The 14794-nt window shown below is 41.5% G+C and overlaps 1 protein-coding gene across 10 annotated transcripts in view; it reads left to right on the plus strand.

The window, feature by feature from the left end:
• PAG1 (phosphoprotein membrane anchor with glycosphingolipid microdomains 1) overlaps positions 1 to 14794 on the plus strand; it is a 200006-nt gene that overhangs the window by 149204 nt on the left and 36008 nt on the right. For all 10 annotated transcript variants that reach the window (XR_009460692.1, XM_019498599.2, XM_014606887.3 and 7 more), the window contains one exon: positions 13316 to 13527. Coding sequence is in view for 9 of the 10 variants with exons in the window: in XM_019498599.2 (XP_019354144.1) it covers positions 13403 to 13527 (125 nt within the window). In the remaining variant the exon portion in view is untranslated. The remainder of the gene's footprint in view (positions 1 to 13315; positions 13528 to 14794) is intronic.

Genomic DNA, 14794 nt, shown 5'->3' on the forward strand with positions numbered 1-14794 from the left:
CCAAATTCAGACTGTGATCAGTATATCTTGGTAGGTTAGCATTTTACTAAGGAAAAGACCAATTTTGAATTCTTATGTAATGCCATAGATACCAGAGAGGCTGGCTTTTTGTTTTGTTCTGCTTTTTAGATATTTAAAGGCTCAAGTAATCATAAATTACTACTGATTTGGGGCGCTTCAATTTCAGGGCCCAATTTGGGGCATCCCAAGAATAGAAACCAGAACTAAAGTCTCCTTACTCTAACCAGTAGCCTATGATGTAAAAGGTAAGGATGTTCCCTGTCTTAAAATTCATCATCCCTGGTCAGGTAGGCTTCTTGCACCAGTAGAGGAATCTGGGCTCTGGACAGCTAGAGCACCTAACGTGCAGCTTTGACTCCGGCACCAAAGCTCTCTTGAGGAGGAGTGCAGACATGCCTGTAAACTTAGTGTTTTGGTTAACTAGCCAGTTCCCCATTCAGTGTTCAGGTTCATTGGATTGCCCGTTGAAGGCACCCAACTCTGTCCATTGACTATGTAGGGAGCCTAGGCATCTAGTCCTGTTTCTTTGAATCAGGGGCATAAAGTCTAATTTTTAAGCATGCCAAAGCCTGAACTGGAGTTACCTTAAAAGCCACCCCAGATCTTTCCCTCAGGCCTTAATCTTCAATTTTTTTAGTGCTATTACAGGATTCGCATGTGCTGTATATTCTCCCTGGGCCTTTCGTATGTAGCAGGCATTAAAGACTGTTGGAGGGACTAGAAGCTCAGTATACTGCATCCATCAGAGAGGCTTTACAAGTCATAGACATGAGATTCTGATGACTTGCAATGCAAGTGACTGTCTGAAAGTCGTGTTCTTGTATAATACACTGCATCATTGAAGTCCATCTCAGCAAGTTTTATTCAAGCACCAAAACTGGTCCAGTCATGCCCTTTGCATATGGAATTCCTAACAATGTCTGTGGGAGCTCGATGTAGAGAAATCTTGCAGGAGTGGGTCTTAATTTCATGCACATATAGTTTACTGTAACAGTTTTTGATTTCTTGAAATGTCATATTCTCTATCTGCTCTACAAGGACACTGTCTTAAAATTTAAATTTTGTAACTCCAAGGATCTTATTCTTCTGTACAGAAAGGTGTTCTTGCAGTATAGAGAAAATATTTTCAATGCAAGGCTTTTAGCAATGGTTTTGGGTAGGTGGTAAGACTATTTGTTTTCTCTCTACCAAATGAACATTCTCTTGTAATGTATCATTTGAAGCTCGAAAGTTTCATACTTGTGTTAATGCCCAGGACTGCAAAAGTGAAACCAATGGGAAATTGATAACCAATAAAAAGGAACAAATCAATTTCATGTTTATCTCAGTCAGAGGCATTCAATGGGATGGTAGCTATACTGCAAGCACCTCCATATAGGCAAAGAGAAACTGAAATATGCAGAAAATAACAGCATAAATTATTTAAGTAACTAGTTTTTAAAAAGTGGCTCTAGACACCCAAACAACCTTAACTCCATTATCACCATGAGGGGTTAAAATCTAACGTATCTTCCAAAAAAGTTTGTTTTAAGAGTATAAGCACTAAATTACCTTAATTAGAATTCTATGGTGGTACTAAGACCTCCTGGATCATCAAATCCAATCTCTTGCTATTGCAAGCATTGTTGTGTAGCCCCCTTCATAAATCTACCAAGCTCCAGCATCAGAGCCACAGAGGTGTATCAACCTGGGCTCTAACTTGCATTTTGACAGCTCAACATATTATAAGTGTAACCTTGGCTCTGAATTACCTGGGTTTGTGAAGCTTATTTGGAGAATAACTTTTTACATCCCTGGAATATGTTTTTCTCATTACTTATATGTGGTCACTGCCTTAACTTCATCTTAATGTTGTTTTGCCATATAGTAATAGTAAAAATGATAGTAGTAATTGATAGATATTTTAACATAGTAATGTACTCTGGCAATCAAACTTAGGACCAGATTGTGTCCTGTTTCTTTATCAGTTACACTTAAGAAGTAGAGAGAATGCAAGGAGCATATTATGTCAATGTGCCACCACTGCAGTCTCTGCACTTGCCACATTACAAACTCCCTTCTTTCCATGCAGTTAGATGCCAGACACCCCAATGAAGATGGGGAAGACAAGGAGTACTTGTATCTCATCAGTTCTTACAAATTCACATATGAGGGAAGAAGTCATTACAAATAATTTTCTTCTCGGTAACACCCCCAAAGCAGGACTGTCTCTGAAATGGCATAATTGAGCCTGTATTTTTCAAGTTTATTTTGCCTCCCTCACTCTGTGAATATGTAGCAAACCCCCCAGTTTTTCTTTTTTTATTTATTTATTTTAAAATGCATTCCCTCCCCTTCCCCAACCATTTCTGACTTTTTCTCTCCCTCTCTATTCCCTAGATAAGTATAAGTAAGCTAAGATGTAGGATAAACTTTAACATTTTATTTGAGGTAGTAAGTTTTATTTTTCTCTCCCCTCTTTGCAAATACGTGCCCTGCTATTTTGATATAGATATCTACTGTTTTATAAATGATAATTATTATGTTTTGTATTGATTTTTTTTTATACTACTTTTATATTGTGTGGTTACTGTTTTATAACCATATATATGGAAGTTAGCATAAGTCATGTCAAGTTTCCATCTTGTAATGTCAAGCCTCCATCTTATCCCCAAGCCCGGTTGTGTAACCCATGACTTACACCTACCCCTCCTATGTAACTTGGTTCCTGAATGAATGGGGATGAAAGTGGGTGCTTGAGAGACAATGGCAGGAAGTCTAAAAATAGCTCCCTCTGAATGACCGAAACATCAACACCAATACCTGGACCACCCTCGGCATTCAAGAAACAAAAGATGAGGCAACCCACCATTGTGCCAAGCTGCACATGCTCAGTAGGAACATCTGGAGCCCTCTGGAACAGGACAGACACTCCTCTGGGCAGGAGATCAGAGGTAGTCTGCCCCATAAAAGGGGTAGTAAAGACTGACTCCTAGGGACGCCGTCTCCATCTGGACCAGCACCATGCCACACCACCTATCCACCCAGAGGCCCTGCCAGCGACCCCTCTCTGGACAACACCTACTGGACAAGGACCCCTTTCTAGCTTGGATAGGTAGCTATCACCCCCTGCCCCCTCTTCAACCAAGGACTTGGACTCTGCTTCTCTTCCCTACCAGGACTCCAACCCTTCCACTGAGTCTCTTTCTCCTGCTGCCAGTGTGTGTGTGTGTGTGTGTGTGTGTGTGTGTGTGTGTGTGTGTGTGTGTGTGTGTGTGTGTGTGTGTACCAATAACTTCACGGGGCTGTGTGGCATGTTGTCTGTTTAATAAAACTGGTATTTGGACGCCTGAGTTGGGTTTTGCTTTACTGTGGTTTGGCCCTGCTCCAATCTCAGCTCCTCACCCCTCTAACTTCTGTCTCGTTTCTCCCTCTCCTGCTTCTGGCTCATTGCTACCTCCAACACCTGTCCTGAGCTCCTCTCTGCCTCCAAACCCCCTGTTTCTTTGCCACTGTCTTACCCCCACTGCCTTTTCCTTTTCCCCTAAGCAACCAGGTTTCTGCCTCAGTTTCTTTCCTGGCTGTCTCCTTGCCACTACTTATCTGCCCCCTTCCCCGCCCCCCGCAAATATCTCAGCTTTCTGCCTCAGTTTTCAGCCCCAAACTCCCAGGTTTCTCTCTTTTTCCTGGCTGTTTCCTCCTTGCCACCAGGCTTTTTTTTTTTTTTCCCCTCCCATGCACCAGTGACCTTAAGTATCCCTGGGGCCACTTGATCTTAAGTAAACCCAAGCCTCAGTCCCTCAGTCAGCTTCTCTGTAGTCCACCAGTTCTAATCCCAGCGCTGGCAACTTTCACTCCCTACACTTTAACTCTCTCTCTCTCTCTCTCTCTCTCTCACCTTAACCTACCCCAGCACACACATACATACCATACCATCCAAGTTAGTAACTTACCTATGTGTAGGTGGGTTGTATGTGTGTGAACTGGTGAGTGTGTGCATGCATGCATGTGTGTGTGTGCATTTAATTGATTTGTGTGTTTGTATATGTGCAATTGTGTGTCACCCTCCTGTCTAACAGCGCAATACTGAGATCCTGAGAGTTGGCCTGACCCCACAGGGCAACATATATTTTTTTTTTTTTCTTTTGGAATGTTTCATCCAAAATACTGCAGCCAGTGTAAGAACAAGCCTGTGCACAAATACATTGTTTTTGCCATTTAAAAAAACTCTGGCAACATTTTCTTTGAAATGCTCCCATGGCCCCATGTTTTATAACAAAAGCATGAAACTTGGCAGAAGAGGGTCCATTTTGTTAAATAAGTGCCTCTTGTACCCATAGGAATCTGCCCTAGTTCAGCCAAGTTTGAAAGGGTGCAGTTGCTTATGCTCATTAGAGAATTCTTAGTGTTCGGCAGCTAAATCACCAAAGATACCAATTTCACTGAGTATGCTCCAGGCCTCTCATGGTTCCTGCAACAGATATGACTACAAATCCCCATAGAACAATTGATCATGATCCAGCTTGGGCTTATGAGGGAGCAGCAGAGTCCGGGGAGCAACACACCATCTCCCTGGGAAAGCAGGGTGGGGGATGCTGGAGGGCTGTGTTCTCTTCTAAAAGAAGCAGCATGTACAAACATTTGCTCTCTCCAGGGAAACTTTCCTGGGAGCGATTTAACCCTGGTTGTTACCCTGGTTATTTTTCTTCTAGAGCAGCCATCCTTACTCTGGCAGAAAAAGCCTGAAATCTGTATGTTGGGGTTTCTCTTGGGGAAAACAGCAACTCTCTCAGGAGAAACTGAATGTCTGTATGAGGTCACTCACTGGACTGCTGCTCCAGCAAGGAGCAGAACGCATCCCCTGAACAATCGCCACATTGTGCTGCAAGGAAACACAGGCATCAACCTGTGCAGCATGGGCAGTCAATCAGGGCTGCCCTATGTACTTTTGCCATCTGTCGCCAGACAGACTAAGGGAGCCGGCAGAGCACACTGAGATATGTGCACAGCCTGCCCCCCTGCTTTTCCCCAGCTGCACAGTGTCAGCACTGCAAATTCTCTACTCTTCAGGCCCTCAGCATTCAAATATCTATATATGTGGCTCTGGGTAAGTTCCTCTGCCAGGAAAACAAACTTGGGAGAATTCTCTTTCACTATTTGAATATGTGTATGCAGCATTGACTAAAGATGAGGAGGAAAGCTGGGGTTGGGTTTTGGTAACAGAAACTGGGGGTTTGGGGTTGCAACTGAGCAGAAAAGGGCTGGGAGAGAAGTAGACTTGGGCTGCATAGGCAAGGAAATTGGGACTGGCCTGTGGTGGGGGGGAAGACTAATGCTACTAAACTGCTATCTGATACTGACTTTGGAGGAGAACCATCAGCCACTATCAGACTGGCAACCTGGAAATGTAAGTCTTTATATTTCACTCCAAGCTCCATCTCTTTGGAGATGACCATATGATTGTTATCCATGTGTCTAGAATAGTTTAATTTTCAAAGCAGTTGATTCCCTTGTTTGTGTCATATTCATAATTCACAAGGAAAACTGAGGAAAGATTAAACTAATCAGCTTTTCTCATTCTGTCTATTGGAAATGAATGGGTAGTGCTGCCTAGATGGTTTATAATTTGAGATTAATGAAGTAGTTAAAAAAAAATGCCACAGACATCAGGGACTAAGGGCATGTGCTGGGAAAGTGCAAAATTGCATATCTCAATGTGGTGTCATACTGCCACCATGTGGTCAAGCAGTTGAATGTTGTTTAACTTAACACCCAGAATTTCACTCAAATGACTTGCCCATTTGCGTAAACATTCTGCTGTGCCATTTACAAATAGAAATGCAACTTAATGCAAAGAATAGTCATAATGGGCCGATAAAACTCACCTGACAGGATAGGTTCTGAAACCGGTATCATCCTGAAAAAAAAAAAAAAAAAAAAAAAAAAAAAAAATGATCCCTGCCTCCAGATATTTGACAATCCTCAGCCCAAAAACTGACATCACTTTTAACAATTCTGTCTTTGCTAAAATGACACTGGATACAGAAGGACCAGCAGTGGGTAATTTTTATTTTTAATACCCAAGCCTCATGTAACAATATATGCGCTCTTTCTTTACAATGTGAAGCAGAAAGCAAGATAGGAGAAGAACTGTGAAAGATTTTAGAGAGACAGAGATGCAGAGTAGTTTCATATATAATGCTATATCTTTATTCTAATATAGTTGCATATTCAATGTTGGAATAAAGCAACTTTCTTCTGTGATTATTTGTTATTTGCACCTAGTAACACCAGTTACTGTATCCAGAACTCTGTGCTGGAGCCTCGGTCTACTTCTTTATGTATAGATGAGCCTTTGAACAGGGGGGTGGACTAGATGGCTTCTCAAGGTCCTGTCCAGCCCTATTTTTCTGTGATCCTGAATGCAGCCAAATCTTTGTTTTGTTCCCAAAGCCAAGACTGCTGGTATCACTGTAACATATTGGAGCTCTGAAATTAAAAATCTCTTTTGCATGTTACATTCTTACCCTTTCGCTTACATACAAAAGGACTTGAATCAAAACCTTGGCTTCAGAAAAGCTCAGATCTTAATACAAATTTTGCAGTCTGGGGTCATCTCTAGTTTTCCACCCCACAAAAAGCTCTGGTAAAAATCTCCTATCCATGCAATCACTTAAACTCCTCTCCAACTTCTCAGTTAATGTCTTAGTCTTTATGCTTCACAATAACCAAATGCACTCTTATTCTTCAGTTCTATAAACAACCCTCCCATGCTCCTTCATCCTACAGCCACCCACATTGCACACAGCTAACTTTTCTAAATCACCTACACATGCACGACCTAGTTTTCATCCACAGAACTGGTTTGAGACAAAAATTACACATTATGCACTGTGTAAGTAAAGGTATCCATAATGGTGAGATGTCTCACTCCAACAGAGTAGAGGTGAGGTGTTATGTTTGAGTCTTATTTTGAGAAACTGACTGTGGGCATTGTTGTTATTTGGATTTAGGTTCCTGCGGTGTCTTATACCTGATCCTAAAAGAGAAAAGGTCATAATATTTACTAAATAAATGAATAATAAGTATCAAATATAAATAGTTAGTAAATATAACCCATATATTACTAGGGGTTATAATAATTATGAATTGATAGTAACATAAGTTATTATTAATTAATAATAATTGTCCAGTAATGGACAGTGCTATTCAAAGACAGGGTTTGGAGTGCAGGGCAAGAATTATTTCCCTGTGCTATTGCCTATTGATTTTTGAAGTGTGATCATCAATATTCATTATCGTTTTATCCTAGGTAGTGTAATAGCAAATTGTCTTCATATTGATGCATCTCGTCCCCATCTTTATCATTCTTATTCAGAATTTGTTATCATCTACAGCTGGTTAAGAACTTTCTAACAAGTTAGTTACCATTCTTCTCAGAAGAGAATGCAATCTAAAAAAAAAAATCTTTGAGTCTAAAAAGATTTGAATAGATTCTTTTTTAAAAAAAATCATTCATTCCAGTGGTATCCTATCAGTAACTTGCACATAAAAATAGATCTTTTTAGTCTGTGGCTTTTAAACCCAATTAAGTATCACCTGTTTCAGGTACATGTCTCAGTGATGTTTCAATGCAAGCATTAAAATAATTACTGCAGTAGGATTATTTTTAAGGCAAGTCGATTAATGATTTCATATATACCTCCATGTTTTACAAAACGGTTTGTATTCAGTTTGAACAGCGATCACTTGAGTATAGCAAAAACAAACATGATCACAAAGAGCATGAACAAGGACAGCAAAAAGAAACACTAGAGGGCAATGTAGTAAAACTTTTCTTTGAGGAAGGCTAGCTTCTCTTCTAAAAGCATACAGTAGTGTCTTGGGATCGGACAGTGGCCATTCACTGTTCCACAGCAGAGGTTACACCTATGTTTCTGTTTAAAGCTGAGTTTTGCACTTGTAATTTAATGGTTTGATTTAAAATGTCCTGAGATGGGGAAACTCACAGTTCAAACAAAAAAAAAAAATCATGGTAACACTTCTAATTTGTTAGGCCTTCACTTGCATCAGTATTTCTCCAACTATGAATAATTGAGTTATGCAATTGTATTTTTATATCTATTAAAACATTATCCTGTGCTCATTGCCAGAGATTACAAGTACTTACTCAAGTTAAATAAAGATTCTGATTTACCTTAATGGATAAGGCACTGTGCATACATCAGAACAAAAAATGTTGTTCAAGTTGTTTTTATGGCATTTTTAGCAATAAGACCTCTTATTCTTTATCATTCTCAATAGAAGCAACCTGTTGCATATTTGGAATTACATATGTACTCTTCAAATTGTTGTATATTTTAGTGTATGTTATAGAGTAAATGTGTTGAGCAGTTTCTATTCCCTTTCCTCTGTATTTATCTCAACCCCCAAAACTTTTTAAAACTTAAATTGATAATTGGTCACATCCTCTTGCCCCTGTTGACCAGTATCTTGTTAGGCATTTATAAGCACATTATTCTTCTTATGCACCTTGCACAAGCAACTGGTGAGCAACCAACATGAGCTGTCCAGTTACTATGGTCTCGTCATATGTTCCTCTTACTGTCTGATCACTTTTCATTTGATGTGAATGGCCTTTAATGAGGAAACTGTCTTTTGTTGACATTACTGCACTGATGTTATATCATGTTTTCTTAGCAATCTCAACAGGCAATATAACTACAGTTCTGAATTTAAAAAAAAGAAAAAATCTGCTACTGCTACAAAAATATTTATTGAGTAGGATCAATTCTTAGTGTTTCATTAAACTACCTCCATCTGTTGGCTACAAATGTCCAACTCAGGATCCTTAAAATTCTAGTTTATTAGGCGGATTGAAACACTGTAATCATAAACCTTGGGGCTGGTCCACACACACACACATGCACACACATACACAGTAGCAGGCTACAGAGTCAGGTATACCTATCCTACAAGCGCTGGAGTCTGTCGTTGAGGCTTCTTTCAGTGTGGTGTTATCTTCCAGAAGGGGGTCGCCGGCTGGTCCTTCTGGCTGGACAGGTCTGGTCGAGTTGGAGATCAAGACGGCGCCACTGAGGGTCACTTTTCACTGCCTTTTATCTGTCCCTGGCAGACTTTGGTGACTCCCCAGTTTTCTGGTTTGCCCAATCCAGGGGTCATTGACCCTCTTGGGACTCCCCCCCCCCCCCCCCCCGGTGGCTACTGGACAGCATCTGTCAGCCCCAGGGGTTGTCCGCATGTACGTGCAGGTTTGGGAGTCCGTTGATGAATTTAGAATAGGGCTCTGGGAGTGGTCGATCTGGAGATATTCAGCCCAAAAGTTGGTCTCTGGTGTTGATTAAGTCAGGCCAGGGCTTCTAGCCCTTGATCAGTGCGGTATAGAGATTTCCCAGTTGTTACACTGTCTTCTATTGAGTTCAGCTTCCAGGTGATAATTGCTGCCTGCTTCCATGTTACACATTCAATCACTGATTCACTCATTCTTTCAGAGGCCAGCCTGATACAGGGAAGAGCAGTTTGATTCCTGCCTTTGTTAACAATGTTACAATGTATAACTTACTAAAATACATTTAGTTGAAAGTTGAAAGGTGAGGAGTATAAAATATAAGCTACAAATGCCATGGCACACAAATAGATAAAAATACCAAACTACAAGGGGAGATACAAAATGCACACATACAAATTTTAAAATACAATTCCTTATCTTAAAGTGAAAGAGAGAGGAAGGAAGAAAAGGTAGGAAAAGAGAAACATATCCAAAGAGGGGAGAGCAAATGCAGGCAAGAGGAAAAGGGGGCTTTCTGCTACACATCCTTTGGTGTGATTTGCATTGGTTTTCCATGCCTACAGATAAACAGCATTGCCTGTATTTTGATCACTGTGGTCCCATCACACACAACATTTAAAATATGATTAGCAGGTTAATTGTGCCTTTAGTAGTGGCCTGGTATAGCAAGTGGCCGTCCTGGGGCTGGTCTAAACATAAGCCCACCCTCTTGTCTCTGGGCAAACCCCCTGCTTATCTCTCCTGTCACTCTTTGAAGGTAATCATCAATAGATCTTAACAAGGTGGGAGGCTGCCCATTTACTGGCCTTGATGCTAAGGCCTGATACACGTGGCTCTGACCGTCCCATGCCTCACAGATGATATCCATGACTTTATACCTGGCCTTGGTTTGTTTGGCCTAGCATCTAGCCTGCTTGTCTGGCCTAAACCCCAGCCACTAAATCACTTGGGCTCTCAGCCATTTACTGTTCCTCAGGCTCCCAGCCCAGTTCCTTTCAGGGCTTCCAGTCCCCATATCACTTCAGGACTCCAAGCCCCACTCCATGACTGGGATTCAAGCCCCATTCCCTTTCAGGGCTCCAAACCCCATATGCCCCACACTGTATCCCTAAGCTTATCCCCTGCCCTACACTGGGCCTCAGCAATTCCTAATCCCTTCACCCCAGGACCTTCTTGTATAGCTCCCCAAAGGCTCAAGGCCCCACTCTGCTGAAGCCTCACTCCTGGCTCCTTAATGCAGCCTCAGCACTCTCAGTGAGTCTGGGCACTGCCTCTGGCCCTTTCCTGACCAGGGCCCTGTCTCAGGACTCACACTTGAGCCTGGGCCCCTGATTTGTTGTTTAGGGTGTGCTACCTCTAGCCTTTCCCCTCCATAGGGTCACCTGCAAGGCAGCAGGGGCTGAGGCTTTCTGGTGCCCCATACTCACCCTTCACTGGGGAAGCCCCAGGTGTAGCATTTCCTGGAAGCTGCCCTGCCACAAGCAGCCCCACTACACCATCCAACCCCAGCAGGGTGTAATTTTAGGTCATGCCCCAGTACCTGGAGCCTCCTTCTATCCCCATAGCTCCTGCCCTTACCTCCAGGGTGTCACAAGCAGCATCCCCAGCTGGGTTACTGTTCTTCCAACTGCTTGCTTTGCTGTTCAGAGCCCTTGTTCTTATAGGGCGCAGCTGGGCCCTGTTCCCAATAAGGCAGTTGTGCCCCATTGGGATTGCAGCCAGCTATAGGCAGCCTTGCTGCTGCTCAGGCCCCTGTAAGTAACAGGGCACATCCTGTGCTCTGTTATATTTGGCCATACATGCAGTTCAATTTAAGGTATCTTATATGTGGAATAACTTTGTGGCTCATTTATATCATGCCTTAACTTGAACATTTGGCCAAGACATATCCAAACCCCAAGTGCTGCCCAGCTGGGCAATACATGGGATTTATACAGCTCCCAGTGCATGGGAAGCCCAGCATCACTAGGGCAGCACACGCAGTTTTATAGCTCCTGATCCACAAGGGAGCCCAGCACTGGGCTGCCTCAGCCTGATGCCATGCTTCCCATGTGCAGAGCTGATTGTTGGCTGGGGCCAGGGATCAGTTTGGTTCCAAACCCCAATTGACAATCAGCTGATTGGTTTAATCTTGTTGATGCAGGGGAAGCCCAGGCTAATGAGGCACCTTATTTGCTGGACTCGCCCTGCATCAGCCAGTAAAGTGTGACTGGGATCTAATGTCTGATTCCAAAATTGCACATTCTGCCATGCAGTTGTAGCATCGCAGGACACGATTAAGGGGATCGATGATTAGATCTCATCACATTTTAAAGTAAATGTCTGTCAGAGGCCTGTATCTTATTAGAATATTTTCAAATCTTGAAACCTGATGATAAATCTAATTTGTGTATCTATTTTCTAAATTATGATGAAACTGATATCTCTGGCAACTCAGAATGACAGTCTGTTTTTTCCCATTATGTAGAGAATGCATTCCATTAAAAAAAAGTTTGTTGCCTATATCCTGGGAAGAAAATATACTGGATACCAAACAAATTGAATATATAGAAGGGGGATTAGATTGAACTCTCTCTCAAGGGGCTGCTGATTTCAATAAAATAATTTGATTTATGGGCTTTTATTTAGCAAAACTGATGTTGACTTAAGTGCCTGGAAAAATTCTCTCTCTTCTCACTTGTAACTTCTTGTCAGTATTTTACAGAGCTGAAAAGTCATTCTCAGTTCAGTTTTATTATTCTTGAGCCCAGGACAATCTAATATAAATAATAGTTTCACATAGAGACATTTAAGTGTAGTTGTAAACCTTTGCAGGAAAGTGTGTTACACTTTTTTTAATGGAATAGCATCTGTTTGTTAACTGTAACATTGATCTCATGCAAGTAGCAATCTGTGAGACCTAGGCAGAGTAGAGGCCATTTTTTATCTCACATGCTTTGCAGAAGTTTGTTATTTTTAAAAGCCACTTATTAATGTCATCATTAACACATGTAGCTTATCTGGATTTTTAACTGGATTTCTTTATAAGAACAAGAGCAGCGTCTTTTTTTTTTAAATTACAAAAATCATACAGTGTGTGCCTTTCTGCTATGATATTCTGCTGGGGGCTTCAGTAATGAAAGTTCATCCTGTCCACCCCAAACTGTGGCATATGTGTTGGATTTGTAAGGTGGTGTTTTGGAACATCAGAGAAGAAATGACAGTTTCAACACATGCCTCTGCACATGCAAGACCAGTAATCACCTACCGATAAGGCTGAATGGGCTTAACTGGTGAAGGGGGAGACTTTATATATGGGCTCTGTAATAAAGGACATTGGGCAAAAAGAAATGGCAAATGAGCACCAGAAAGGAAGAGGGTTGTTCCCCTGCTTCATTTTGTTTTGTTTGTTTACTTTTTGTTGATTCACTTTAAGTTTCCTGAATGTCCCTCAGATCTAGACTTGACATGAAAACATGGGCTGAGAGAGTGGCTAGGTCTATACTACAAAGTTCGTCTGCTTTAATTATGCTAGCTACAAGTGTTTTTAAAAAAAACAGCATGGCTATTGCAGCAAAATCTTTGGTTTAGATACAATTATGTTAACAAAGGAGTGCTTTTGTCAGTTTATCTGTACAGATTTCCCTCGATTTATGCTCTACATGCATTCCCAGAGAACAGCACATAAATCGAATTTGCAGATCAAACAGCAAAATATACTGTTTGATTAATCAGAAACTGATGCATGGGATTGTTTCCCCAAATACAAGTGGTGTTCTTAGCAAGCTGTTGTCGTACTTCCAGCTATGCCAAAATTGTTGCTACTTGCATTTTTGTTAACACTTGATAGAGTTTGTTCTATGTCCATATCAGGCACTTAGTTGAAGATTTATATTGCTAGTTATCCTGTCCTTGGAACAGTTCTTATAGATGGTATTTGATGATTTCTTTTGCCAGACTTGTAATTGTCAGATCCTTTGTCTTCACAATCCATAATGATTTCTAAACATGCTCCTCTCTTTACAGGAAGAGAAAGTGCTTTCACCACAGGTGCCAGCATTCTCTGAAGATTAATTCCCTCATCCTTAAGTGATACCAGCTCTTCTTAATACCATGGGACCTAGCAGCAGTTTTCTAAGCAGTGGACAGGTTCATATCATCCTATGGGGAGGTTTGGCAGCTGTGACGATGCTCTTGTTCCTTACTTTCCTCATCTTTCTTTGCTTCAGCTGTGACAGGTAAGACTCAGCAGCTCAAGCAATAAAAGTAAAAGCAGGAGATGTGCCACAAGAACCCATGTTTGAGTACTGCGTAGATTCAAGTAATTTCATTTAAGCCAAAAAATATTTAAAATGGGCCAAAATAAAGCAGTTTCCAGTTAAACTTGTTGCAAATACATAGCAAAGTCCTCAACACTGAATTTCTTTTAAAGGAAGGCAACCTCTGTAGTATATAGAACACATTGTTCTTTCAGTTCCTCCTTTACATGTCTAGTAGGTGCTTGTTCACAGTATATGATTTGAGATTCTTAGGGACATTCATGTTTACAAACCTGTCACATAGTATCTCTGACTGGAAACAAAGTGAAAATTGAGTTCTTAACATCCACACTCTGTGCTCAGCTATTTGGGTCAAAAGATGTATCAAACTTTCTGGATTCTCTTAAATAATAGCTTACATTTTTAATCATCATACAAGGCAAAGGATAAAAGATTCAGACTTTAGTAAATGAAATGGAAATCAGTTCTTCCTCCTGATATGAATAGTTTGTTTGGCACCAGAAACATTAGCTTATAACTGTTCTCTTGTGTGTTACACAAAAGTGGGGTTTGTTTTTTCCCTACCTCAGTTTTTTTGACAATTAAATGTAACCCTTCTGCCAGGCACTGGATGGCAGTAACAAGGGCTGGGTTCAAATTTAGGATTTAAACACCAACTTTTCAAATCTAGTTTGAGTCCCCACCCAGAAACCTAAGCAACTACATTTTAACTGGGTATTCTAATATGAGCAAACTTTCCCCAACTCGCAAGCAAATGTTACACTAATATAATGTTTATAACAAGGGAAAAGGAGAGCAAGATTACACATTCAGAGAAAACTTAACTATTAACCCTTAACTATAGCTCAAAATATATCACAGTCACAATCACTGGCAAGGCAGCCTGGGAAGCTGCCACCTATCCCAGCTGTAGGGAAGAGATTCTCACCCAGGGTTGCCATCTGGGGACTCTACCAGACACTCCAGCCAAGTAACAAGTGCTGGATAGGGAGGCCCTGTTGCTCCCCTCTGCCAGGGGTTGCATCTGTGTTCTGGGGGCTCTACCACCTCCACCAGCCAAAGTAGCAAGTGTTGGGTAGGGAGGCCTGTACTAGAGTTACTGCCGCTCTGATGCTAAGATTGCTGCTGCTCTGGCTGTTGGGGAGCACCACTAGGGTGTGATGCTACAAAATGCTGCTGTGATTGCCACCTCCAGGAGTTGCCACCATGCTGGTGGGGGTCCCTG

Source organism: Alligator mississippiensis, chromosome 3, assembly GCF_030867095.1.
Source record: "Alligator mississippiensis isolate rAllMis1 chromosome 3, rAllMis1, whole genome shotgun sequence".
Lineage (NCBI taxonomy): Eukaryota > Metazoa > Chordata > Crocodylia > Alligatoridae > Alligator > Alligator mississippiensis.